This window comes from Emys orbicularis, chromosome 4 (genome assembly GCF_028017835.1).
Source record: "Emys orbicularis isolate rEmyOrb1 chromosome 4, rEmyOrb1.hap1, whole genome shotgun sequence".
NCBI classification, from domain to species: Eukaryota; Metazoa; Chordata; order Testudines; family Emydidae; genus Emys; species Emys orbicularis.
In genome coordinates this window covers 128,068,058-128,088,914 of record NC_088686.1, presented here as the reverse complement: position 1 = coordinate 128,088,914, position 20,857 = coordinate 128,068,058, and the positions used below count along the sequence as shown (strand labels likewise).

The 20,857-nt window shown below is 47.7% G+C and overlaps 1 protein-coding gene across 1 annotated transcript in view; it reads left to right on the top strand.

Annotated features, from left to right (window-relative positions):
- Positions 1-20,857, top strand: part of IPO9 (importin 9) — a 194,319-nt gene that overhangs the window by 94,544 nt on the left and 78,918 nt on the right. The window contains exons 11-13 of the mRNA XM_065403806.1: positions 4,611-4,709; positions 4,899-5,005; positions 15,654-15,793. Coding sequence (XP_065259878.1) covers positions 4,611-4,709; positions 4,899-5,005; positions 15,654-15,793 — 346 coding nt within the window. The remainder of the gene's footprint in view (positions 1-4,610; positions 4,710-4,898; positions 5,006-15,653; positions 15,794-20,857) is intronic.

The following is a 20,857-nucleotide window of genomic DNA, read 5'->3' as shown; positions in this document are numbered from 1 at the left end:
TTGCGATAATCCCTCGGCACAGGCATTACCTCAGGTTTCTCGTGGGCAACGCTCATCTACAATTTACAGTTCTGCCCTTTGGTCTGTCAGCAGCCCCAAGGATCTTCACGAAGTGCATGGCAGTCGTGGCTGCCTTCCTACGCAGGCCCGGAATCCAGGTGTTTCCCTACCTGGACGATTGGCTCATCAAGGGCAGGTCCAGAGCGCAAGTGGAGGCTCAGGTGGCCTTTGCCAGGCAAACCTTCCTCGAGCTCGGTCTCTTACTCAACAAGGCCAAGTCCACACTATCTCCAACCCAAAAAATCGAATTCATAGGAGCGGTTCTGGACTCGACACACGCCAGAGAGCATATCTCCCAGAGGCCAGATTCCGGACTATATCCAACCTTATCCTTGGCCTCCAACGTTACCCCACCACCACAGCAAGAAGCTGCCTCAAATTACTAGGGCACATGGCAGCATGTACCTACGTGGTGAGACACGCCAGACTCAGACTGCGCCCACTCCAGTCTTGGCTGGCACGGGTTTATCGGCCAGTCAGGGACTCCCTAGAATCGGTGGTGACGTTACCTCGGCCAGTGCTGGACTCCCTTCAATGGTGGCTCGAACCGCGGGTGGTCTGCGCAGGAGTTCCTTTCCTTGACCCCTCTCCCTGGTAACGGACGCATCGGATCGGGGATGGGGTGCACATCTGGGCGACCTCAGAACCCAAGGCCTTTGGTCACGAGAGGATCTTTCGCTCCACATCAATGTCAGGGAATTACGAGCTGTGCGCCTCGCCTGCATAGCCTTCAAATCCCAGCTGGCAGGCAGGTGCGTTTCTGTCCTCACGGACAATACTCCAACGATGGTCTATATCAACAAACAGGGTGGTGCTCGCTCCTCTCCCCTTTTCCGGGAAGCCCTCGCATTATGGGACTTTTGCATACAGAACGTAATTCACCTGACAGCATCCTACCTCCCGGGGGCGCAAAACGGGCTCGCGGACGCACTCAGCCGCTCGTGCCAGGGTCACGAGTGGTCTATCCGCTGGGATATAGTTCTCTCAATTTTCCGGCTCTGGGGTCATCCCCAGGTGGACCTGTTTGCCTCCACCGAGAACAGGAAGTGTCACCGATTCTGTTCCCTCAGGGGATGCAGTCCGGGGTCCCTAACAGACGCCTTTTTCCTCTCTTGGACAGACGGGCTATTTTACGCCTTTCCCCCGATTCTCATGATTCACAGAGTAATCCTCAACGCCCGCAGAGATCACACTCTGCTCATCCTGATAGTGCCGGCGTGGCCGCGCCAGCACTGGTACACGTCTCTCCTGCACATGTCTATGCGGGTGCCACTCAGGTTGCCCCTACTCCCAGACTTGATCACACAGGATCGCGGTCGCCTGCTTCACCCGAACCTGGAGTCGCTCCACCTTACAGCCTGGATGCTCCATGGCTAAACCCGGTGGAGTTGCAATGCTCTCATCAGGTCAGGCAGGTCCTTCTGGGTAGCAGGAAGCCCTCTACAAGGACCACGTACTTGGCCAAGTGGAAGCGCTTCTCCCTCTGGGCCACACAACGGGGCCGGGCTCCCTCGCTCACCCCGGTCCCCCTCATATTGGACTATTTGCTGCATCTGAGACACCTGGGACTGACTCTCTCGTCGGTTTGAGTACACCTTGCTGCAATCTCGGCGTTCCACCCGGGAGAGGGGGGTACCTCAGTGTTTGCGAACCCACTCGTTACGCGGTTCCTTAAGGGCCTTGACAGGCTGTTCCCACACATCTGTCAACCTGTCCCTGCTTGGGACCTCAATTTGGTCCTGTCCGTCCTCACAGGGCCCCCCTTCGAGCCGCTGGCTTCGTGCTCGCTGTTGTATCTTTCATATAAGGTTGCGTTCTTGGTGGCTATCACATCAGCCCGGAGGCTGTCAGAACTTAGAGCTCTAACATCTGAACCCCCGTACACCGTCTTCCACAAGGACAAGGTCCAACTCAGGCCGCACCCAGCGTTCCTGCTTAAGGTGGTTTCCCCATTTCACATGGGTCAAGACATTTTTCTCCCGGTCTTTTATCCGAAACCACACTCCTCTGCGAGGGAGCGTAGGCTGCATTCCCTCGACGTTCGCAGGGCTCTCGCTTTCTATATCGAAAGGACAAGGTCCTTCAGGAAGTCAACACAACTTTTCGTTGCTGTGGCTGACAGGATAAAAGGGCTCCCGGTCACGTCACAGCGAATTTCGGCTTGGATCAGAACCTGCATCCGGGAGTGCTACAGTCGGGCCAATATACCAGCCCCGCCTATTATGGCCCACTCCACAAGAGCGCAGGCCTCTTCCGCTGCATTCCTGGCCCAGGTCCCGACGCAGGAAATTTGTAGAGCGCCACCTGGTCCTCAATCCACACCTTTACGGCACACTACGCCATCACACACCAGGCCAGAGATGATGCTGCCTTTGGCCGCGCAGTGCTCCAGTCTGCAGTAACCTCCGACCCCACCACCTAGATTCGGGCTTGTGAGTCACCTGCTTGGAATGGACATGAACAATCACTCGAAGAAGAAAAAACGGTTACTTACCTTCTCGTAACTGTTGTTCTTCGAGATGTGTTGTTCATGTCCATTCCAATACCCACCCTCCTACCCTTCTTTCGGAGTATCGGCGAGAAGGAACTGGGGGTGGAGGGTCGGCTGGCCCCTATATACAGCGCCATGAAGGCGCCACTCCAGGGGGCGCCGAAGCCGACCCTACGGACGCTGCTATAGTAAAATCTTCCGGCTGGCGTGCATGCGGCGTGCACACACCTGCTTGGAATGGACATGAACAACACATCTCGAAGAACAACAGTTACAAGAAGGTGAGTAACCATTTTTTTTGTGTGTTATGAGAATGAGTAAATAACACTCTTATTTACTTTCTCCACACCAGTCATGATTTTATAGACCTCTATCATATTCCCCCCCTTAGTCGTCTCTTTTTCAAGCTGAAAAGTCCCAGTCTTTTTAATCTCTCCTCATAGGGCAACCGTTCCATACCCCTAATCATTTTTGTGGCCCTTTTCTAAACCTTTTCCAAGTCCAATATATCTTTTTAGAGATGGGGCAACCACATCTGCATGCAGTATTCAAGATGTGGGCATACCATGGATATTTTCTCTTATCTATCCCTTTCTCAATGATTCCCAACATTGTTTGCTTTTTTGACTGCTGCTGCACATTGAGTGGATGTTTTCAGAGAATTATCCACAATGACTTCAAGATCTTTCTTGAGTGGTAACAGCTAATTTATACCCCATAATTTTATAAAAATATAGTTGGGATTATGTTTTCCAATGTGCATTACTTTGCATTTATCAACATTGAATTCAATCTGCCATTTTGTTGCCCAGTCACCCAGTTTTGAGAGATCCTGTTGTAGCTCTTCGCAGTCTGCCTGGGATTTAACTATTTTGAGTAGTTTTGTATCATTTGCAAATTTTGCCACCTCACTGTTTACCCCGTTTTCCAGATCATTTATGAATATGTTAAATAGGACTGGGCCCAGTACAGACCCCTGGGGGACACCACTATTTACCTCTTTCCATTCTGAAAACTGGCTATTTATTCCTACCCTTTGTTTCCTATCTTTTAACCAGTTACCAATCCATGAGAGAACCTTCCCTCTTATCCCATGACTGTTTGCTTAAGAGCATTTGGTGAGGGACCTACATTTCATTTGCCAGAGTTTATGCTTCTTTCTATTTTCCTCATTAGGATTCAACTTTTTAAAGGATGCCTTTTTGCCTCTCACTGCTTCTTTTACTTTGTTTAGTCGTGGTGGCTCTTTTTAGGTTTTCTTACTATGTTTTTTAATTTGGGGTATACATTTAAGTTGAGCCTCTGTTATGGTGTCTTTAAAAAAGTTTCCATCTCATAAATTTGTCCAGCTCTCTCAAAGCTAAATAAGTGTTTTGCCCCCACGACTCCTATTAGAGGGCTATTCCAGAACTTCACCCTCTGATGGTTAGAAACCTTCTAATTTCCAGCCTGAATTTCTTCATGGCCAGTTTATATCCATTTGTTCTTGTCTTCAGTTTCAATAGTTCTTCACCCTTCCTGGTGTTTACTCCCTAATGTGTTTATAGAACAATCATATCTCCTTCCAGTCTTTGTTTTGCTAGACTAAACAAGCTAAACTCTTTCAATCTCCCCTCTTAAGATAGGCTGTCCATTCTCCTTATCAGACTAGTAGCTCTTCTCTGCACCTGTTCCGGTATAGTTTAATCTTTCTTGAGCATAGGTGATGAGAACTGTACACAGTATTCCAAATGAGGTCCTACTAATGCCTTGTACAATGGAATTAATATTTCTCTATCTCTATTGGAAATGCCTCACCTAATACATCATAGGATCGTGTTTGCCTTTTTCATGGCCACATCAACTGGTGGCTCATAGTCATCCTGTGATCATCCCACGCTCCCAGGTCTCTGTTGCTTGCACCTGATGAGCCCCAGCTTGTAACAGAAATTCTTATTAAACCCTAAATGCATGACTCTGCACTTGGTACTACTGAATTTTATTCCATTTGTCACTCCAGTGTTCAAGGTCATCCAGATGACACTGAACTATTATGATTTTCCCCCTGCTTTTGTTTCAGATAAAAGTCTGGACTGCAAATCCACAGCAATTTGTGGAGGATGAAGATGACGACACTTTTTCCTATACAGTAAGGATTGCTGCACAGGACTTGTTGCTGGTAAGAAATGTGTTCTGTGTCTAAAGGACCCAAATGGTATTGAATTACAACTTGATTGTTACAAAAATTGCTACTGTCCCTTACATACAGTTTGTACCGGCTAGTTTGAAGTATAACAGCTGCAAAAAGAGTGTTTAAAATGCACCTGTACAAAGAAACAGAGTGACAGTCATTATTTCTTTTACCCAGGCTGTAGCTGCTGATTTCCAGAATGAGAGTGCAACTGCTTTGGCTGCAGCAGCTACGAGACACTTACAGGAAGCTGAGCAGGCTAAAAACAGTGGTGCTGAGCATTGGTAAGGAGACAGGCAATCTGGATAGCAATGATAATGGAATAAGTGGTGGGCTATCTCACAGCATTAGGCACATAATGCAAATTAATTGTAATTTCTTTCTGGCGATGCAACTGGGGTAAAACTAAGAGTTTGTGGGTTTTGTGTGTTAGAATCAAAAATGTGAAAAAAATTCCTGACCCATGTAAAGATATCTACAGTTACATATAGCAGTAGTGTTCTCTGCTCTCCCTAGAATAAACTAGCAGTTGCCAGCACTTCAGCCCTGAAATTGTTTTCAATTAAAATTCTTTTTCCGGTTACAACAATTCCAGATGAGTTATAAAAAATAAATTTGGGTGGACTTCTTCATTGGCTTCATGCTGCTGAATTCAGATATCCCCTCTTGTTTCTATTTGTGTGTGGATTTTTCATTATCCCCTCATGAATGCATCCGATTTAGAATTGTTTTCAATGGCCAGTATTAGGTGGGGAAAGGGGAAGAAAAGACATCTCAGTCTAATAGATACCTACTTATTGTCACATAAATATCCTGTGTTGTGTAGATAGTGTTAGCTCAGTGTTGTTTTTTAGTGGATATTAGAAAGGGGCAGTAACCGTTCTATAATTAAATTTTCAGCTGAATTTCTCTGGAAAGCCTGATATTGCCCTCTCTGGTTCCCTACCCATCCCCACAGCAAAACAATGTTTGTCTTAAAATTGGTAAATTAAGCCTGAGTTTTGAGGTAGGTTCGCCTTAGTCCAGAAAGTCCAAAATTCTAATTTTAAAAGTTGGGAGTTTAAATAGTAACGTGCAAATAGCTCATTGGCTCTGAGTTTAAAGTAAGCCACCAACTAACTACTGAAAACCTAAAAACCTAAGTGTCATTTAAAAAAAAAAAAAAAGCCAAGAACACGCAAGATTAAAATTAAAAAAAAATGATGAAGGGAAAGATAAGTTTATATTTTGAGTTATCACATGGAGATGGCTGATAAGTTCCTCACAGAGAATTCTTCTGATTTTTGCTGTATCCTAACATAAGAACAAGTGTAGTGTGAGCATTAACATTGTTTGTTGGATTAATCTTTTAAAGGTGGGTGGGAATGCCCCTGCCCTGCCAACCCCCTGGTAGCCTCAGTACCACCATTCCTGCAGACCTCCTCAGGTGCTCATTTCTTATGGACTTAAGAGGAAAACCAGAAGAGGGTGTTTGAGTGGTGTGGGCATGGGGTTCAAAAGGGTAAGAGAATATGCGGGTGAGAACATGGAGACAATGAAGAAGAGGACATGGGGAGGCAGTACAGCAGGATATTCTACCCCTCCTACAGATATTAAGAGGCTTATCAGTGAGCCTTAAGAGGAGAAATAACCTCACTTCCTGCAAAACTTCGTAGGCTCGTTGGGGTTCCTCATAACCACTCCCAAGGTCCTAGGAGCCTTATTAGGCTTGGTCCATACTAACGAGTGACAATAAAATCAGCCCCAATGCTAACCTGCTCAGGGTTCATTGGAGAGCAAACTGCCTTAATGAGGCTTGCTGGGGGAGGTGGTTTGGCTGGCCCCTGAAGAATGCACTAAGGTTTGCAGGAGGTGTGTGCAAAGTCCCACTAGCCATCCTAAGGCTCATGCAGTTCAGGAGGCTTTTAATGAGTGTCTTTAGGTTAATGGGGAGGGCGTGAGCCTTCTATGGCTCACAGTGGGGACTCGATCTTTGGGCGGGGGGTCCCTTGCTATTCTGAGGGTGGGGGGAGGCCCAGCAAATCTCCTGAAGCCGATGGGGTGGTTGGTGTTGTGAAGGCCATTAAGAACTTCATAAGGCTCACTGGCAGTTGATGCACTTCCCTGTCACTTATTAGGATTATTTAAAAAACTTAGGCCTGTATTATCCACAGGAGGGTCTGGTTCTGTTCAATATCTTCATCAATGATTTAGATAATGGCACAGAGAGTGCGCGTATAAAGTTTGTGGACTGTACCAAGCTGGGAGGGGTTGCAAGTGCTTTGGTGGATAGGACTAAAATTCAAAATGATCTGGACAAACTGGAGAAATGGTCTGAGGGAATGAACTTCAATAAGGACAAATGCAAAGTAATCCATTAAGGAAGGAACAATCAGTTCTTCGAGTGATTGCTCATGTCGATTCCAATTAGGTATGTGCGCGCCGTGTGCATGGCAGCCGGAAGGTTTTCCCCTAGAGGTTTTTCCCTCCCTGGCGCCAAATATATGGCCCTGCCAACCTGCCGCCACTTCAGTTTCTTCTTACCGCCTGTCACATTTAGCCGGAATGCTCATTCTCTCTTGCTTCAGCAAACCTCTCAGCAGTCTTCAGACTTCTCCTGTAAATAATTAAATTAGTAGTTAACTATATACTAACTACTACTATTACTATCATCTGGGGGTACCCCCTCCTGTCCGTCCACCCCCCAGTACCAGGGCATGCCTTGGTCCCCAGGGTTTAAACCTTGTGCTGCGGGTGGCAAACCTATGCCTAGGAGTGACCCCCACACTTCCTGCTTAAAGTGCCTGGGCGAAGCACATCAAGAAGACGGTTATAGAATCTGCAGGGGATTTAACCCCAGGACCCAAAAGGAAGAGGGATCAGTGGTTGAAGATACTCCTTATAGAAGCTGCCCTCAGTCCCCACTGGGACTCAGGGTTAGCCGAGTGAACGCCGAGCACCTTGGCATCGGTGCATAGTGCCCTGGCGTCGACATGAGAAGTTTCAGCACCGAGTAGGGACTCAGATAGAGACCCTCGGCACCGACAGAGTTCTCCGGGGCTCTATGCAGGGCAGTGCGCGGCACTGTTCCCAGTCTCTGGTGCCCCACAAAAAGATGATGCCTAACACAGGGCGCTAACCCATGTCCAGACTGGCACGGAAAGACTCTGGCATAGTGAGACCCGTGTTGGGCCACGTAAGCGCAGCACCGCCTAGTCGGGCTCCATTGACTCCTGCCCCACCGAGGGACCAGTCGAGTCCAGGCCCCTGAGACTCCCCTCTCCGGGATGGTCGTGAGCATGTGTTGTAATTGCCATCTACGCCAGTGACCTTTGAGGCTGCCAGAGAGCTCATTGCCTTCACGGTACTGCCTTCTCCACCTTAGCGAGACAGGGCACCCGAGAGACTTTCGGTGCTGTCCCGAGGCAAGCCAGCAATTGTACTGCACCAGTCGCCATCCCCATGGCGCCGGTCACGGGCATCTTCTAGCAGCGGACGGGCAGGAGAGCTGCACCGGTCGGCACTGCTCCCCCATGGTCCTCCTACAGTGAGTCCTCCCAATTGGAGTCTGAGTCCTTTAGGTCTAGGCGAAGCCGACTTAGATCGGAGCACAGACGATTGAGGTGGCACAGGGAGAGGCAGCAATTCCACCCGATGCTGTGGCCTGTGCAATGGCAGGCTCCAACGCAGTGGCCTTTTTAGACTCCCTGGGCATTCCACCAAAGCCGGGGGTCCCCAGTCTAGGAGGTTTGTGTCGGTGGCTTCAGTATCCCACGCGCCTCCGCCATCCTCCTCAGCGCAGGTCCAGTCACCATACCAGAAGACCCGGCACCACACGATCCCCTCAGTGCCGAGGGTCAGGAACAAGCGCAGGTCCCAGATAGAGCCTCGTCCTGATCTTCACCAGATGAGGCAGTGGCTGGAACCTCCCAGGCTCCTGCACTAGAGGATAATAGGGTCCTCTATCAGCTCCTGAGCAGGGTGACCCAGAACCTGGGGATCCAGGTCGAGGAGGTTGCTGAGACATTGGATCCCATGGTGGACATTCTGGCACCCTCGAGCCCCTCTCGGGTTGCCCTCCCGCTCATAAAAACTATACAGGAGACCACCAAGACACTGGTAGACCCCTGCCTCCCTGCCACCGACAGTGAAGAGAACCTAGAGAAATTATTTCATTTCCTCTAAGGCAGGGGCGGGCAAACTTCTTGGCCTGAGGGCCGCATCAGGTTTCGTAAATTGTATGGAGGGCCAGTTAGAGGAGGGAGTCGTGGCCCGGCCCCCACCTCCTATTTGCCCCCCCAATCCTCCCAGGACTCCTGCCCCATCCAACCCCCCCGTTCCCTGACAGCCCCTCTGGGACCCCTGCCCCATCCACACACCCCCGCTCCCTGTCCCCTGACCGTCCCTGGACCCCCACCGCCCCATCCAACCTCTCCTCTCATTCCTGACGCCCCCCCCCCCCCCGGGACCCCTGCTCCCATTCAACCCCCTGTTCCCCCCCGACCCCATCCACACCCCTGCCCCCGACCACCACCCCGAACTTGCCTGCCCTCTATCCAACACCCCCCTGCTTTCTGCCCCCTTACCGCACTGCCTGGAGCACCGGTGGCTGGCGGTGCTACAGCCGCGCCGCCCAGCTGGAGCCGGGCCACGCCACCACCGCCACCACGCAGCACAGAGCACCGGGTCAGGTCAGGCTCTGCGCTGCCCCAGGAGCTCAGAGCCCTGCCGCCCAGAGCATTGTGCCGGCGGCGGAGCGAGCATGCTGAGGTTGCGGGGGAGGGGGGACAGCAGGGGAGGGGCCGGGGGCTAGCCTCCTGGGCCAGAGCTCGGGAGCTGAGCAGGATGGTCCCGTAGGCTCTAGTTTGCCCACCTCTGCTCTAAGGGATTCGAACATTTTTATACACCACCACCCCCCAAGCACACCAGGGCCCATCACCCAGAAACAGTGATGCAAAAAAGCTGGATGTCTTTGGGAGAAAAATTTACTCTACTGGGGGGCTTCACACTCCATCTACGCATCGGAGGCACTTTAAACTGCAGCCCCGTCTCAATTCTACCACCTTCAGAGCAGGCAAGACTTCTCTAGGAGGCGTAATAGAAATAATAGAAGGAGGGCTCAGGGCTCTGGGCAAGCGAAACAGTCCTCAGGTCGAAAGCAGACCTTTGGAAGGTGCGCCCGAGGGCAACACACCAGTCCAAACTCTGGACCCATCCATCCCTACCTTCCTGTGCCGACTATCCCATTTCTACCCTGCGTGGGCCTGAATTACATCAGATCTCTGGGTGCTCCACCCGGTAGAAAGAGGATACTCTTTCCAGTTCAGCTCCCTTCCACCCTTCTTCATCTTCCCTCTTCAGGACCCCTCTCACGAGCAGCTTCTCATGTAGGAGGTGCACATGCTCCTAAGTGTGGAGGCGGTGGAAGAGGTAACTCAGGAGTTGAAGGGCAGGGATTTTTATTCCCGGTATTTCTGAATATCGAAAGCCAAAGGTGGCCTCAGGTCCATCCTAGACCTCAACAAGTTCATAAAGAAACTGAAGTTTCGCATGGTCTCTTTGGCCTCCATTATCCCTTCCCTGAATCCGGAGGACTATTATGTCGCCCTCAATTTGAAGGACGCTTACTTTCATATTTCAATAACGCCGTCCCACAGAAGGCACCTCAGGTTTGTGGTGAACCACAATCACTATCAGTTCACAGTCCTTCCTTTCGTCTTGTCAGTGGCACCTTGAGTATTTACGAAGTGCATGGCAGTTGTAGCTGCTTTCTTGCGCAAGCGCCAGGTGCAGGTGTTCCCATACCTCGATGACTGGCTGGTCAAGGGTTGCTCCAAAGCTCAAGTGGAGGCGCATCTTCTATTGAACGTACAGAAGTCAATCCTGTCCCCTGTTAAGCGGATAGAGTTCATAAGGGCAGTGTTGGACTCAACACAGGCAAGAGCATATCTCCCAAAGCTGCATTTCCATACCCTGTGCGACTTCATACAAGGTTTCAGGCAGTTCCCTATCACCAAAGCAAGGAATTGCCTAAAGCTCATTGGCCACATGGAGTAGTACATGTGACACTACACCCCATATTCTTCATAGAAATATTGTTATATGATTATAGCATCTCTAAGATGCATTTTATGCAAAATGGGTCTTGTGAGATATCATTAGAAAGGTTATGATTTCCTGAATATGATTATCCTATTTGTATGCATGTATTATTTTTGTATCTAAAGTTAGGAATATTGACTATACATCTGTACTACAAAAGTGTTTGCTCCTGGGGAATGCACACCAGACAGAATGCAATCAGTCTGAATGGCCCATTAGGAAAAACAATAGGTCTTTGAGCATGGTAATCTCCCACCGTCCTGGGATGCTACAAATAGCCTCTGACTCATGGCTGCTTTGACGCTGCAGAGTCATGTGATCAAAGTCACCTGGTACTGGACTCCATAATAGAATGCCATTATTTTTCCACTGAGGGGGATGGGGGAACCACATCGGAAAACAAAGGGTTTCCGCCATATGTAAAACCCATTTAAGGCCGGAGAGTGACTTAATCAAGGTCGTTCTTCACTGAATCCTCACCCAGGATGACTGCTGGTAATATCCAAGAAACAAAGACAAAGAGGGAGGGGGGAAGGGGAAAGAGCTGAGCCCAGGCTGGGACGGTGTCTAGCCTGTGAAAGAAATACCTGGAGTTTTAAGCTGCAAGCAAGAGCAGCTTGCCTTCAAGAAACACTGCATTCTCTCTTATACAACATTTAGGGTGAGAAATTACTACTTGTAACCAATTTCTTTAGTATTAAGCTTAGCTTGTGTGTTTGTTTCATTTGCTGGGTAATCTGCTTTGATCTGTTTGATAACCCTTATACTCACTTAAAATCTATCTTTTGTAGTTAATAAACTTATTTTTATTTTCTCTGAAACCAGTTTGTGGAATTCATAATGGGGAGGCAAAAAGCTATGCATATCTTCCTCCACATTGAGGAAGAGTGAACTTTATTTGCTTACTCTGTACAGTTCTCTGTGGAGCGCAAGACAATACAAGTTTGAGTTTACACTCCAGAGGGGGTGTGCACTTCAGTGCTGGGCAATTCCCTAGCTGAGTCTTCCCATGCAGAGCTGATTTCAATGTCTGTTTCTTTCTGCAGCTAGGTGTGTCCCTACCTGTGTGTGTGCTGGAGGAGGCTTGAGGGCCTGGCTCAGCAGGACAGTGTAAGGGAGCCCAGGCTAGTGGAACGGGCGGGCTTAGTTGTACCCCGGTACATTAGGTGTACTGGAGGGGGGACGACCTGTCACAGTACAGCATGCCAGACCTCTTCAGGCGTGGATAACCTTGGTGTGTCGACCAATTTGGGACGGTCTAGACATGGTTGCCACTCTACCCTGGCTGGTTCTCGAGTCTCTCCTATGGTGGCTCAACCCACAAGCGATTTGTGCAGGTATTCCCTTCTCCAGACCTCAGCCATCCCTTTCACTGGTGACAGAGGCGTCAGCAATGGGTTGCGGAGCGCAGCTAGGAGAGCTCAGGACCTCTGGTCCCAAGCGGAGCTCTTACTTCATATCAACGTCAGAGAGCTGAGGGCAGTCTGTCTGGTATGCCAGACATTCCAGGTTCACTTGGAGGGGAGATGGGTATCAGTCATGACAGACAATGCAACAGCAATATTTTACATAAACAGAAGGGGGAGCACGCTCCTCTCCCCTGTGCCAAGAAACCCTCAAACTGTGGGACTTTTGCATAGCTCACTCAATACACCTGGAGGCATTTTATCTCCCCAGCATTCAGAACAAGTTGGTGGACTATCTCAGCAGGTCCTTTCACTGCCACGAGTGGTCCATCCGCCCGGATGTCGTGAACACCATCTTCCAGCAGTGGGGAATTCCCCAGATAGACTTGTTCGCCACGCGACGTAACAGGAAGTGCCTGCAGTTCTGCACCTTCCTGAGTCACAGCCCAGGCTCCATCACGGATGCGTTTCTTCTTCCCTGGAAGGAACACCTCCTGTATGCGTTTCCACCCATACCACATGTTCACAAGGTGCTACTCAAAGTTTGAAGGGACGAAGCTTTGGTGATATTGATAGCTCCAGCCTGACCCTGTGAGCACTGGTACATGTCTCTCCTGGAAATGTCAGGGGAAAACCTGATTACCTTACTACTGCTCCCAGACCTGATAACTCAGGATCACTGCCGCCTCCATCACCTGTATCTCTTCACCTCACAGCGTGGAAGCTCCATGGCTAAACCCAATGGAGCTGGCTTGTTCAGGCCCAGTTAGGGAAGTCCTCCTTAGCAGTAGGAAACCGTCCACTAGGAAAATGGAAAAGATTCACAATTTGGTCTTCGCAATATCTCCCATTTCCTACACTCTCGTCAATACCCGTGATATTGGACTACCTCCTGCACCTAAAGCAGTAAGGGCTTTCTATGTCGTCAATAAAATTCTACTTGGCTGCCATTCCCTCCTTCCATCCAGGCATGGGAGGCCGGTCGGTGTTTACCAACCTGATAGTTGGTTGTTTTCTTAAAGGTCTTGTCAGGCTATACCTTGACGTACAACAGCCGATCCCAGCCTAGGACCTTAACCTGGTTCTTTCCAGACTGATGGGGCCACCCTTTAAACCGCTTGCAACATGTTCTCTGGTCTATCTCTCATATAAAGTGGCATTCCTGTTAACAGTAACTTCTGCTATGAGGGTGTCTGAGCTTAAGGCCCTAACATCTGAGCCTTCCGTACACAGTGTTTCTATAAGGACAAGGTTCAACTTCGGTTGCATCCGGCCTTTCTCCCTAAAGTTGTCTCCCAGTTTCATGTTAATCAGGATATTTTTCTTCCAGTGTTCTATCCCAAGCCGCACGCAAAGTAGCAGGGAGGAAAAACTTAATTTGTTGGACGTTTGCCTGGCGTTAGCCTTCTATATCAAATGGACGAAGCCTTTTCAAAAATCTATTAAGCTATTCATCACAGTAGAAGACAGAATGAAGGACCTTCCAGTCTCCTCCCATAGAATCTCATCATGGATTACTTCCTGTATCCAAGCGTGCTACAGTCTGGCAAAAATACCTGCCCCTGTGCTGACAGTGCATTCCACAAGGGCACAGGTGTAGTCAGCAAAGTTCCTGGCCGAGGTTCCAACCCAGGAAATTTGCAGGGCTGAGACACGGTCCTCAATCCACACCTTTATCTCGCATTACACCATTACTCAGCAGGCTAGAGATGATGCCGCCTTTGGCATAGCTGTGCTTCAATCAGCGAACCTTTGAGCTCCGACCCCGCCTCCAAATTTCAGCTTGGTAATCACCTAAATGGAATCGATATGAGCAATCACTCGAAGAAGAAAAAAGTTATCTCCCTTTCGTAACTGTTCTTCGAGATGTGTTGCTCATGTCCATTCCAATACCCACCCGCCTACCCTTCCGTCAGAGCATGGCCGTCAAGAAGGAACTGAAGTGGCGGTGGGTCGGTGCCATATTTGGTGCCATGGAGGCGCGACTCCAGGGGGTGCCTGAACCAACCCAACGGGTGCTGCTAGGGGAAAAACCTTCCAGCTGCCATGCACGTGGCGCGAGCACACCTAATTGGAATGGACATGAGCAACACATCTGGAAGAATAACAGTTATGAGAGGTAGGTAACCGTTTTTTGCCCACATACAAAATGAGAAATGACGGCCTAGGAAGTAGTACTGCAGAAAGGGATCCTGGGGGTCATAGTGGATCACAAGCTAAATATGAGTCAACAGTGTAACGCTGGTGCAAAAAAAAAAAAAAAAAGCTAACGTCATTCTGGGATGTGTTAGCAGGAGTATTGTAAGCAAGACATGAGAAGTAATTCTTCTGCTCTATTCCGCACTGATTAGGCCTCAGCTGAAGTATTGTGTCCAATTCTGGGTACCACATTTCAGGAATGATGTGGACAAATTGGAAAAAGTCCAGAGAAGAGCAACAAAAATTATTAAAGGTCTAGAAAACATGACCTAATAGGGAAGATTGAAAAAAATTGGGTTAATCTGGAGAAGAGAAGACTGAGCGGGGACATAAGTTTTCAACTACATAAAAGGTTGTTACAAAGAGGAGGGAGAAAAATTGTTCTCCTTAACCTCTGAGGATAGTACAAGAAGCAATGGGCTTAAATTGCAGCGAGGTCGATTTAGGCTGGACATTAGGAAAAACTTCCTAACTGTTAGGATGGTTAAGCACTGGAATAAATTGCCTAGGGAAGTTGTGGAATCTCCATCATTGAAGATTTTCAAGAGCAGGTTAGACAAACACTTGTCAGGGATGGTCTATATAATACTTACCCCTGCCATGAGTGCAGGGGATTGGACTAGATGACCACTTGAGATCCCTCTAGTCCTACGATTCTGACCAGGAAGTCAGATGAGATGAACAGGCTTTATAATCTATGAATGAAATTTCCATACTAAAATTTTGTTTAAATAATAATTAGTTGCGGGAATAGCTCTGTAATTTAAGGTTAAAATTCTGTAGCTACCAATACAAGGACATAGTTAAGGTTAAACGTACAAGACAACTTCCTATCTTAACCATAATTTATGGCTGAGATGTGATCATATGCTATGTGAACAGTAAATCTATTGGCATGTCGACTAGTTAGTTAGCATGTTAGTCCCATATCAGTTTCTTTAAGTTTTGTGGTTGGTATATAAAATTGAAAAGACATTCTAGGTCAGAAGTTCAAGATCTAAGTGGGACTAGGGTAAAGTGGGTCAGATTTTTGTTTGGAGAGGAGTGAGCTGATGGAAGGCGCTTAGGATCAAAAAACCTTGATGGTACTTTCATCATTTCCTCTGTGCGTGTGTGCGCGTGTGCGCGTGGTTTTTATATATATACACATACTATACGTGTGTGTGTATATATTAATATATATAAAAATAAATATAAATTTCAGAATGAATGTGGGAAAACTAATGACATCTGAATTCTTTTGTAGGTGGAAGATACATGAAGCTTGTATGTTGGCACTGGGCTCTGTGAAATCTGTTATTACAGACAGTGTGAAGAATGGTAGAATTCATTTTGATATGCATGGATTCCTGACAAATGTTGTTCTTGCAGATCTCAACCTGTCAGGTATGTCAGCAAAAATTCTTTGAGTAGTGGTAATTGCTGAGCATCTGGTAGCCCAGAACCATTGAAAAGCATTTCCAAATATAGGTGCTCAGTGTATATAGAGGGAACTGATATGGTTGACAAGGTGGAATACAATTGCACAGAAATATTTGGGGGAAACTACACAGGTAAAGGGGCATCGTATTTGTATGCCCTTCCACACGCAATGTAAACTTAATGTAAGCCAGTCTACTTTCAATTGAGACTTCTTGTGTAAGTGAATGGCTCTGAACTTGTAGGATCCTCTGAGGGTGGAAGGGAAACTATCTTGGGGAGCTCACAAGGAGTCAGAAAAGTCAGTAGCATCCTTTGAATACTTTAAAATAATCCCAGGGGTGCTGTAACATCTAGTTTTAAATTAATCTGTTTTGGTCTCCGTTCAAACCAATAATGGTCATGGCTGTGTTGGAGCTGATTATGTATTATGCAGGGATCTGCTCACTTTCCCATCTTAACTTTCCCAAGGAGGCATAAAGAATTGTTAAAATGGACTGCAAGTGATTCATGTTTAAGAAAACAGGTCAATCTGTAATTTTGATCTACTTAATTTGAAGTGTGTGTTGTGTTAAATATGCCAGGCTCTCATTGGAGAAGTGAGCTGTTTGAGAGACTAGATAAGCAATAGTGATGATTTCACTGTTACGGGGTGTATCAATCCTTCATTGGGTCAATGGTGATGGATCAATTACTGTGAGCCCAGAAGGCCATGCCCCCTTTCCCCTGCTGCGCATGCTCCAGATGGAAGAGCCAGATAAAAAGAGGCAGCCCAGCTCAGTCAGGGCTGGCTATGGAGGAGAAAGGACATGTACTGCAGGTTTCTGCAGAGGTGCCTGTGACACTCCAGTGGTAGAGCCCAAGGACCCCGGACCATGCTGCAGGTGACTTGCTGACTGTGGAGACAGCCGGGGAAGCCAAGCTGCTGCCAGCTGAGGAGGTGCCCAGGATGCAGCTTGTGGTAGGAAGTGACCCAGGGAAGGTGATGGAAACTGATGCCCGAACACCTAGCGGGGAGTTCCCCGGCTTCATAGGGACCTGGGTTGGAACCCAGTGGAGAGGGCAGGGCCGGGTTCCCCTACTACTCCCACAGGCCACCAGGCATGACTGCTCGTCTGCTCTACGTCCCAGCCCAGAATCGTAGGGGTTATAGACTGTTTGTTTTGCCCCACCCAGGGGCCATAGACTGATTGCCGTTTTGCTCTGCCCAGGGGGCTGATTCCCCCAATTGCTACTACCTGCCCCAGCCAGGAGGCTTAGGGACCATAGACTGTTTGTTTGTTTTGCCCCACCCAGTGGCTACAGACTGATCATTGTTCTGTCTTGTCCAAGGGGGCCAGGATAGAATATCAGGGTTGAAGGGACCTCAGGAGGACATCTAGTCCAACCCCTTCTCAAAGCAGGACCAATCCCCAACTAAATCAGTCCCAGCCCAGGGGCCACAGACTATTTGTTTACGTGGCTCTGCCAGGGGACTGGAGCCCACCTTGCTGCAACTCCCTGTATTAGCAGGAAAACCCGACAATGGTGGGATGGGGTGTACCAACCCCGCACTGGGCCAATGGGGGCAGCCCGGTTCGGCATTGAAGTTTTCTCTGCACTGAATAATTTACTAAAATAGTACTACCAGTTCTGGCTCTGGTTTTACTGTTGTCAGTTAGTTCTGGGTGTAGACATGGCTTTAGATGCCCAGAATAGTGGATGGAGACAGACTCTTCGGACTTTCTGCTTTCAAGTTCAATTTTGTTTAATTCAGCAACAAAGTCTGAAACTCCCTACCAGCTACTGTAGTGTTTCTAACTGTTCTTCTCCTTGTTTCTTTCCCAGAAATGTTCTTTGCCTATCAGTTTTTCCCTTTTTTTGACAAATATTGGATTTTGCTGTTTTCGAACAAAACAATACAATTCATACTCTTTACATCCCTCTTTAATCAACATGACACTGTGGAGATCCTGTCTACTTCCAGGGCTACTGCAGGAAGGGAAGGGGTTGTGATCCAGGTGTTACCCAGGGTCTTAAGAACGCACCACAGTGGTAACTTAACTATTTCACTCCAGGTGGTGTCAGGAATAAATCAATGGGAACACAGCAATTCCGTCTGATAGAGCACGCTGACTTGCATTAATCTTTTATCTAAAACTGCAGTTTATTAGATTTAAGCACACAGACATAAGCAATAGGTAGACCATCCCAGATACTTTCCTAAAATCTGGAATAGTATTCAGTAATTAAGAGTGGCCAGTTGCTTACCCGCTGGGGAGAAAAGGTGTCAGGAAATACATCTCTCAAGCTGGCTTCAGAGGACTGCTCCAAAATAGACTCTATTAGCTAGTCTTTTATAACTAACTTCTGCAAACATACAGGTCATAATGACCCCTACTAAATCATCACTTTTCCCAACTTTCAATAAAATACTTATCAACAGAAGCAACAGAGAGTCCTGTGGCACCTTTAAGACTAAGGGCTGGTCCACACTAACCCCCCAGTTCGAACTAAGATACGCAACTTCAGCTACGTTATTCACGTAGCTGAAGTCGAAGTATCTTAGTTCGAACTACAAGGTACTTACCGCGGGTCCACATGCGGCAGGCAGGCTCCCCCGTCGACTCTGTGTACTCCTCTCGCGGAGCAGGAGTACCGGTGTCGACGGCGAGCACTTCCGGGATCGATTTATCGCGTCTAGACAAGACGCGATAAATCGATCCCAGAAGATCGATTGCTTACCGCCGAACCCGGAGGTAAGTATAGACGTACCCCAACAGATGTGAAGCTTATGCTCCAACACATCTGTTAGTCTTAAAGGTGCCACAGGATTCTCTGTTGCTTTTTACAGATCCAGACTAACACGGCTACCCCTCTGATACTTATCAACAAACATTCCTAACAATCTTAATTATAATACTTCTATATCAAAGGTGCACAAATTCAAAGTTCTTGTCACCCAAGGTTTTCAGTCTGTTGTTGACTTTTCTTTCCCCTCCTCCCATTCTGATTAGCAGAAACTGCCAGTTACTTTTGACCTTGCCTCTAAAATCCTGCTTTCAAATTAACTCTATACTATGTGGTGTTCTATTTTATTAATTCATGGTGGCTGAATACACATAATATGGTTGCAATTAGCTTGATCACATTCTGGGGTGTACATACCCCTCAAATCTGGGGCAAAACAGAAAGGGAGAATTCCTGGTCTTTGTGGGCCTCCAACAGCTCTGGACTTCCTGGGGTGCATTCTTTAAGTATTTTTTAGGGAAATTTTGCTTTTCAGTTAGTCTGATTCAGAACATCAGTCATGCTGGGAAGGGAAACTTTTGTGTGGGGCTGTGGTTAGGAAGAATTCTTCCCTTCCATGCAGATCACATTTCAAGTGTGCTGCTATTCTGAAAAGTGACTTTTCCCTTTTTACTCTGTTGATCTGTTCCTTGTGAGCATTCAGAGTTTGATCTGCTGACTTTACGCTCCTGGTTAGTATGAAGCAACCTGCCTTATTTACAGGCTAGTTGCAGTGCACAAGGCCCTGTGGCCTCAAGCTTTCCCTCTTCATTCCTTAATATCCAAGGTTATGGGGGGGGGTCTATGATTCCATGTCCCTGTCTTCTTTGCTGCCTCCAAATGTCTAACCATCTTATTGTCTTGACTGTTATAGAATTTTTTTTTACCATATTTCACAAGTTAGCAATCAAGAAAATGCAAACAAAAAATCCAAATAAAAACCTTGGGATGACCTGCAGTTTTTATATTGTGTTGAGTTTTGCTGGCAAGTGCAGCAGGAGACCCAGAGCACAGGCTCCTTCCCTTCGATCCTTGGCAGATGCAGGTAAACACCTGGCTTCCACAGGACGTTGCCTATGTCACCCGCCATCACCAAGATTGGTTTGATGAGACTAATGCTGAGATTCAGGGCCTTCCTATATATGGTCCTCACTTCCCAAAAGGTTCACCAGTTCCTAATAAACCTAAACCTCTCCTCCTTACACCATTGTCTCATCCACGCATTGAGTCCCTGCCTTTCTGGCACTGTGCGTAGAACTGAAGCATTTCAAAGAATTCTGTCATGGAGGTCCTTTAATCTCTTATCTAGCAGCCTAAATTTGCCTTCAGGACCTTTCCCCTAGCTTTCCTTCTGTCGCTGGAACCTGCATATACCATGACCACCGTTCCTTCCTAGCACTCTGCACATAAGTCTGTCTAGATGTCTCATGAGATCTGCAAACTTCGTGCTCAGCAGGCAATTTACTATGTGGTTCTTTCAATCATCAAGTGCTTGGGGAATCTGCTCAGATGCATGTCCAGTATCCTTTGATAAAGTGGCTAGCTAATTAATGAGCTTACCTTGTTCAAGAGAATGTCTTGAGCAGTGGAAGATAGTACATCACTGGGGTTCAAGGCTGGGGGAAATTGGCTGGAGTCTCCCTGGGTATAATTCATCAGTGGCTTAGAGACCATTCATGCAACTCAGCTGGGTGTGTCTCTCCACCTGTTGAGGGATGAGTGATCACAGCAACCTGATAGCTGGAGAAGTTTGCTGCTTGTCACTAGCATAGCATTGTGAGAGACAGCCTAGGATGAAGAGTTTAAGGGGACTCAGCAGTCTAGGTTCCCACAGTCTAGGTTGTACCCCAGGGGTACATCACACCCCCATTAATACTAGCCCATGTGTGTTAACTAATCTTGTTACCAGCTTGCACAATGACTCATGCACTTCCTCTTCCTGATTTGGTGTCTATAATAGACCCCCACCCTAACATCACTACTGTTCTTTTCCCTTTCTAGCCTCACTCAGAGACTCTCAGTATGTCTGTTGCTCACTTCCCCTTGGACCTCGGAGCAAGTGTACACATTCCTGACATATATTTCTAATAATCGAATCCCCCATTAGAATTACCTTACTCTTTCTAGTACATAAGAACATAAGAAAGGCCGTACTGGGTCAGACCAAAGGTCCATCTAGCCCAGTATCTGTCTACCGACAGTGGCCAATGCCAGGTGCCCCAGAGGGAGTGAACCTAACAGGCAATGATCAAGTGATCTCTC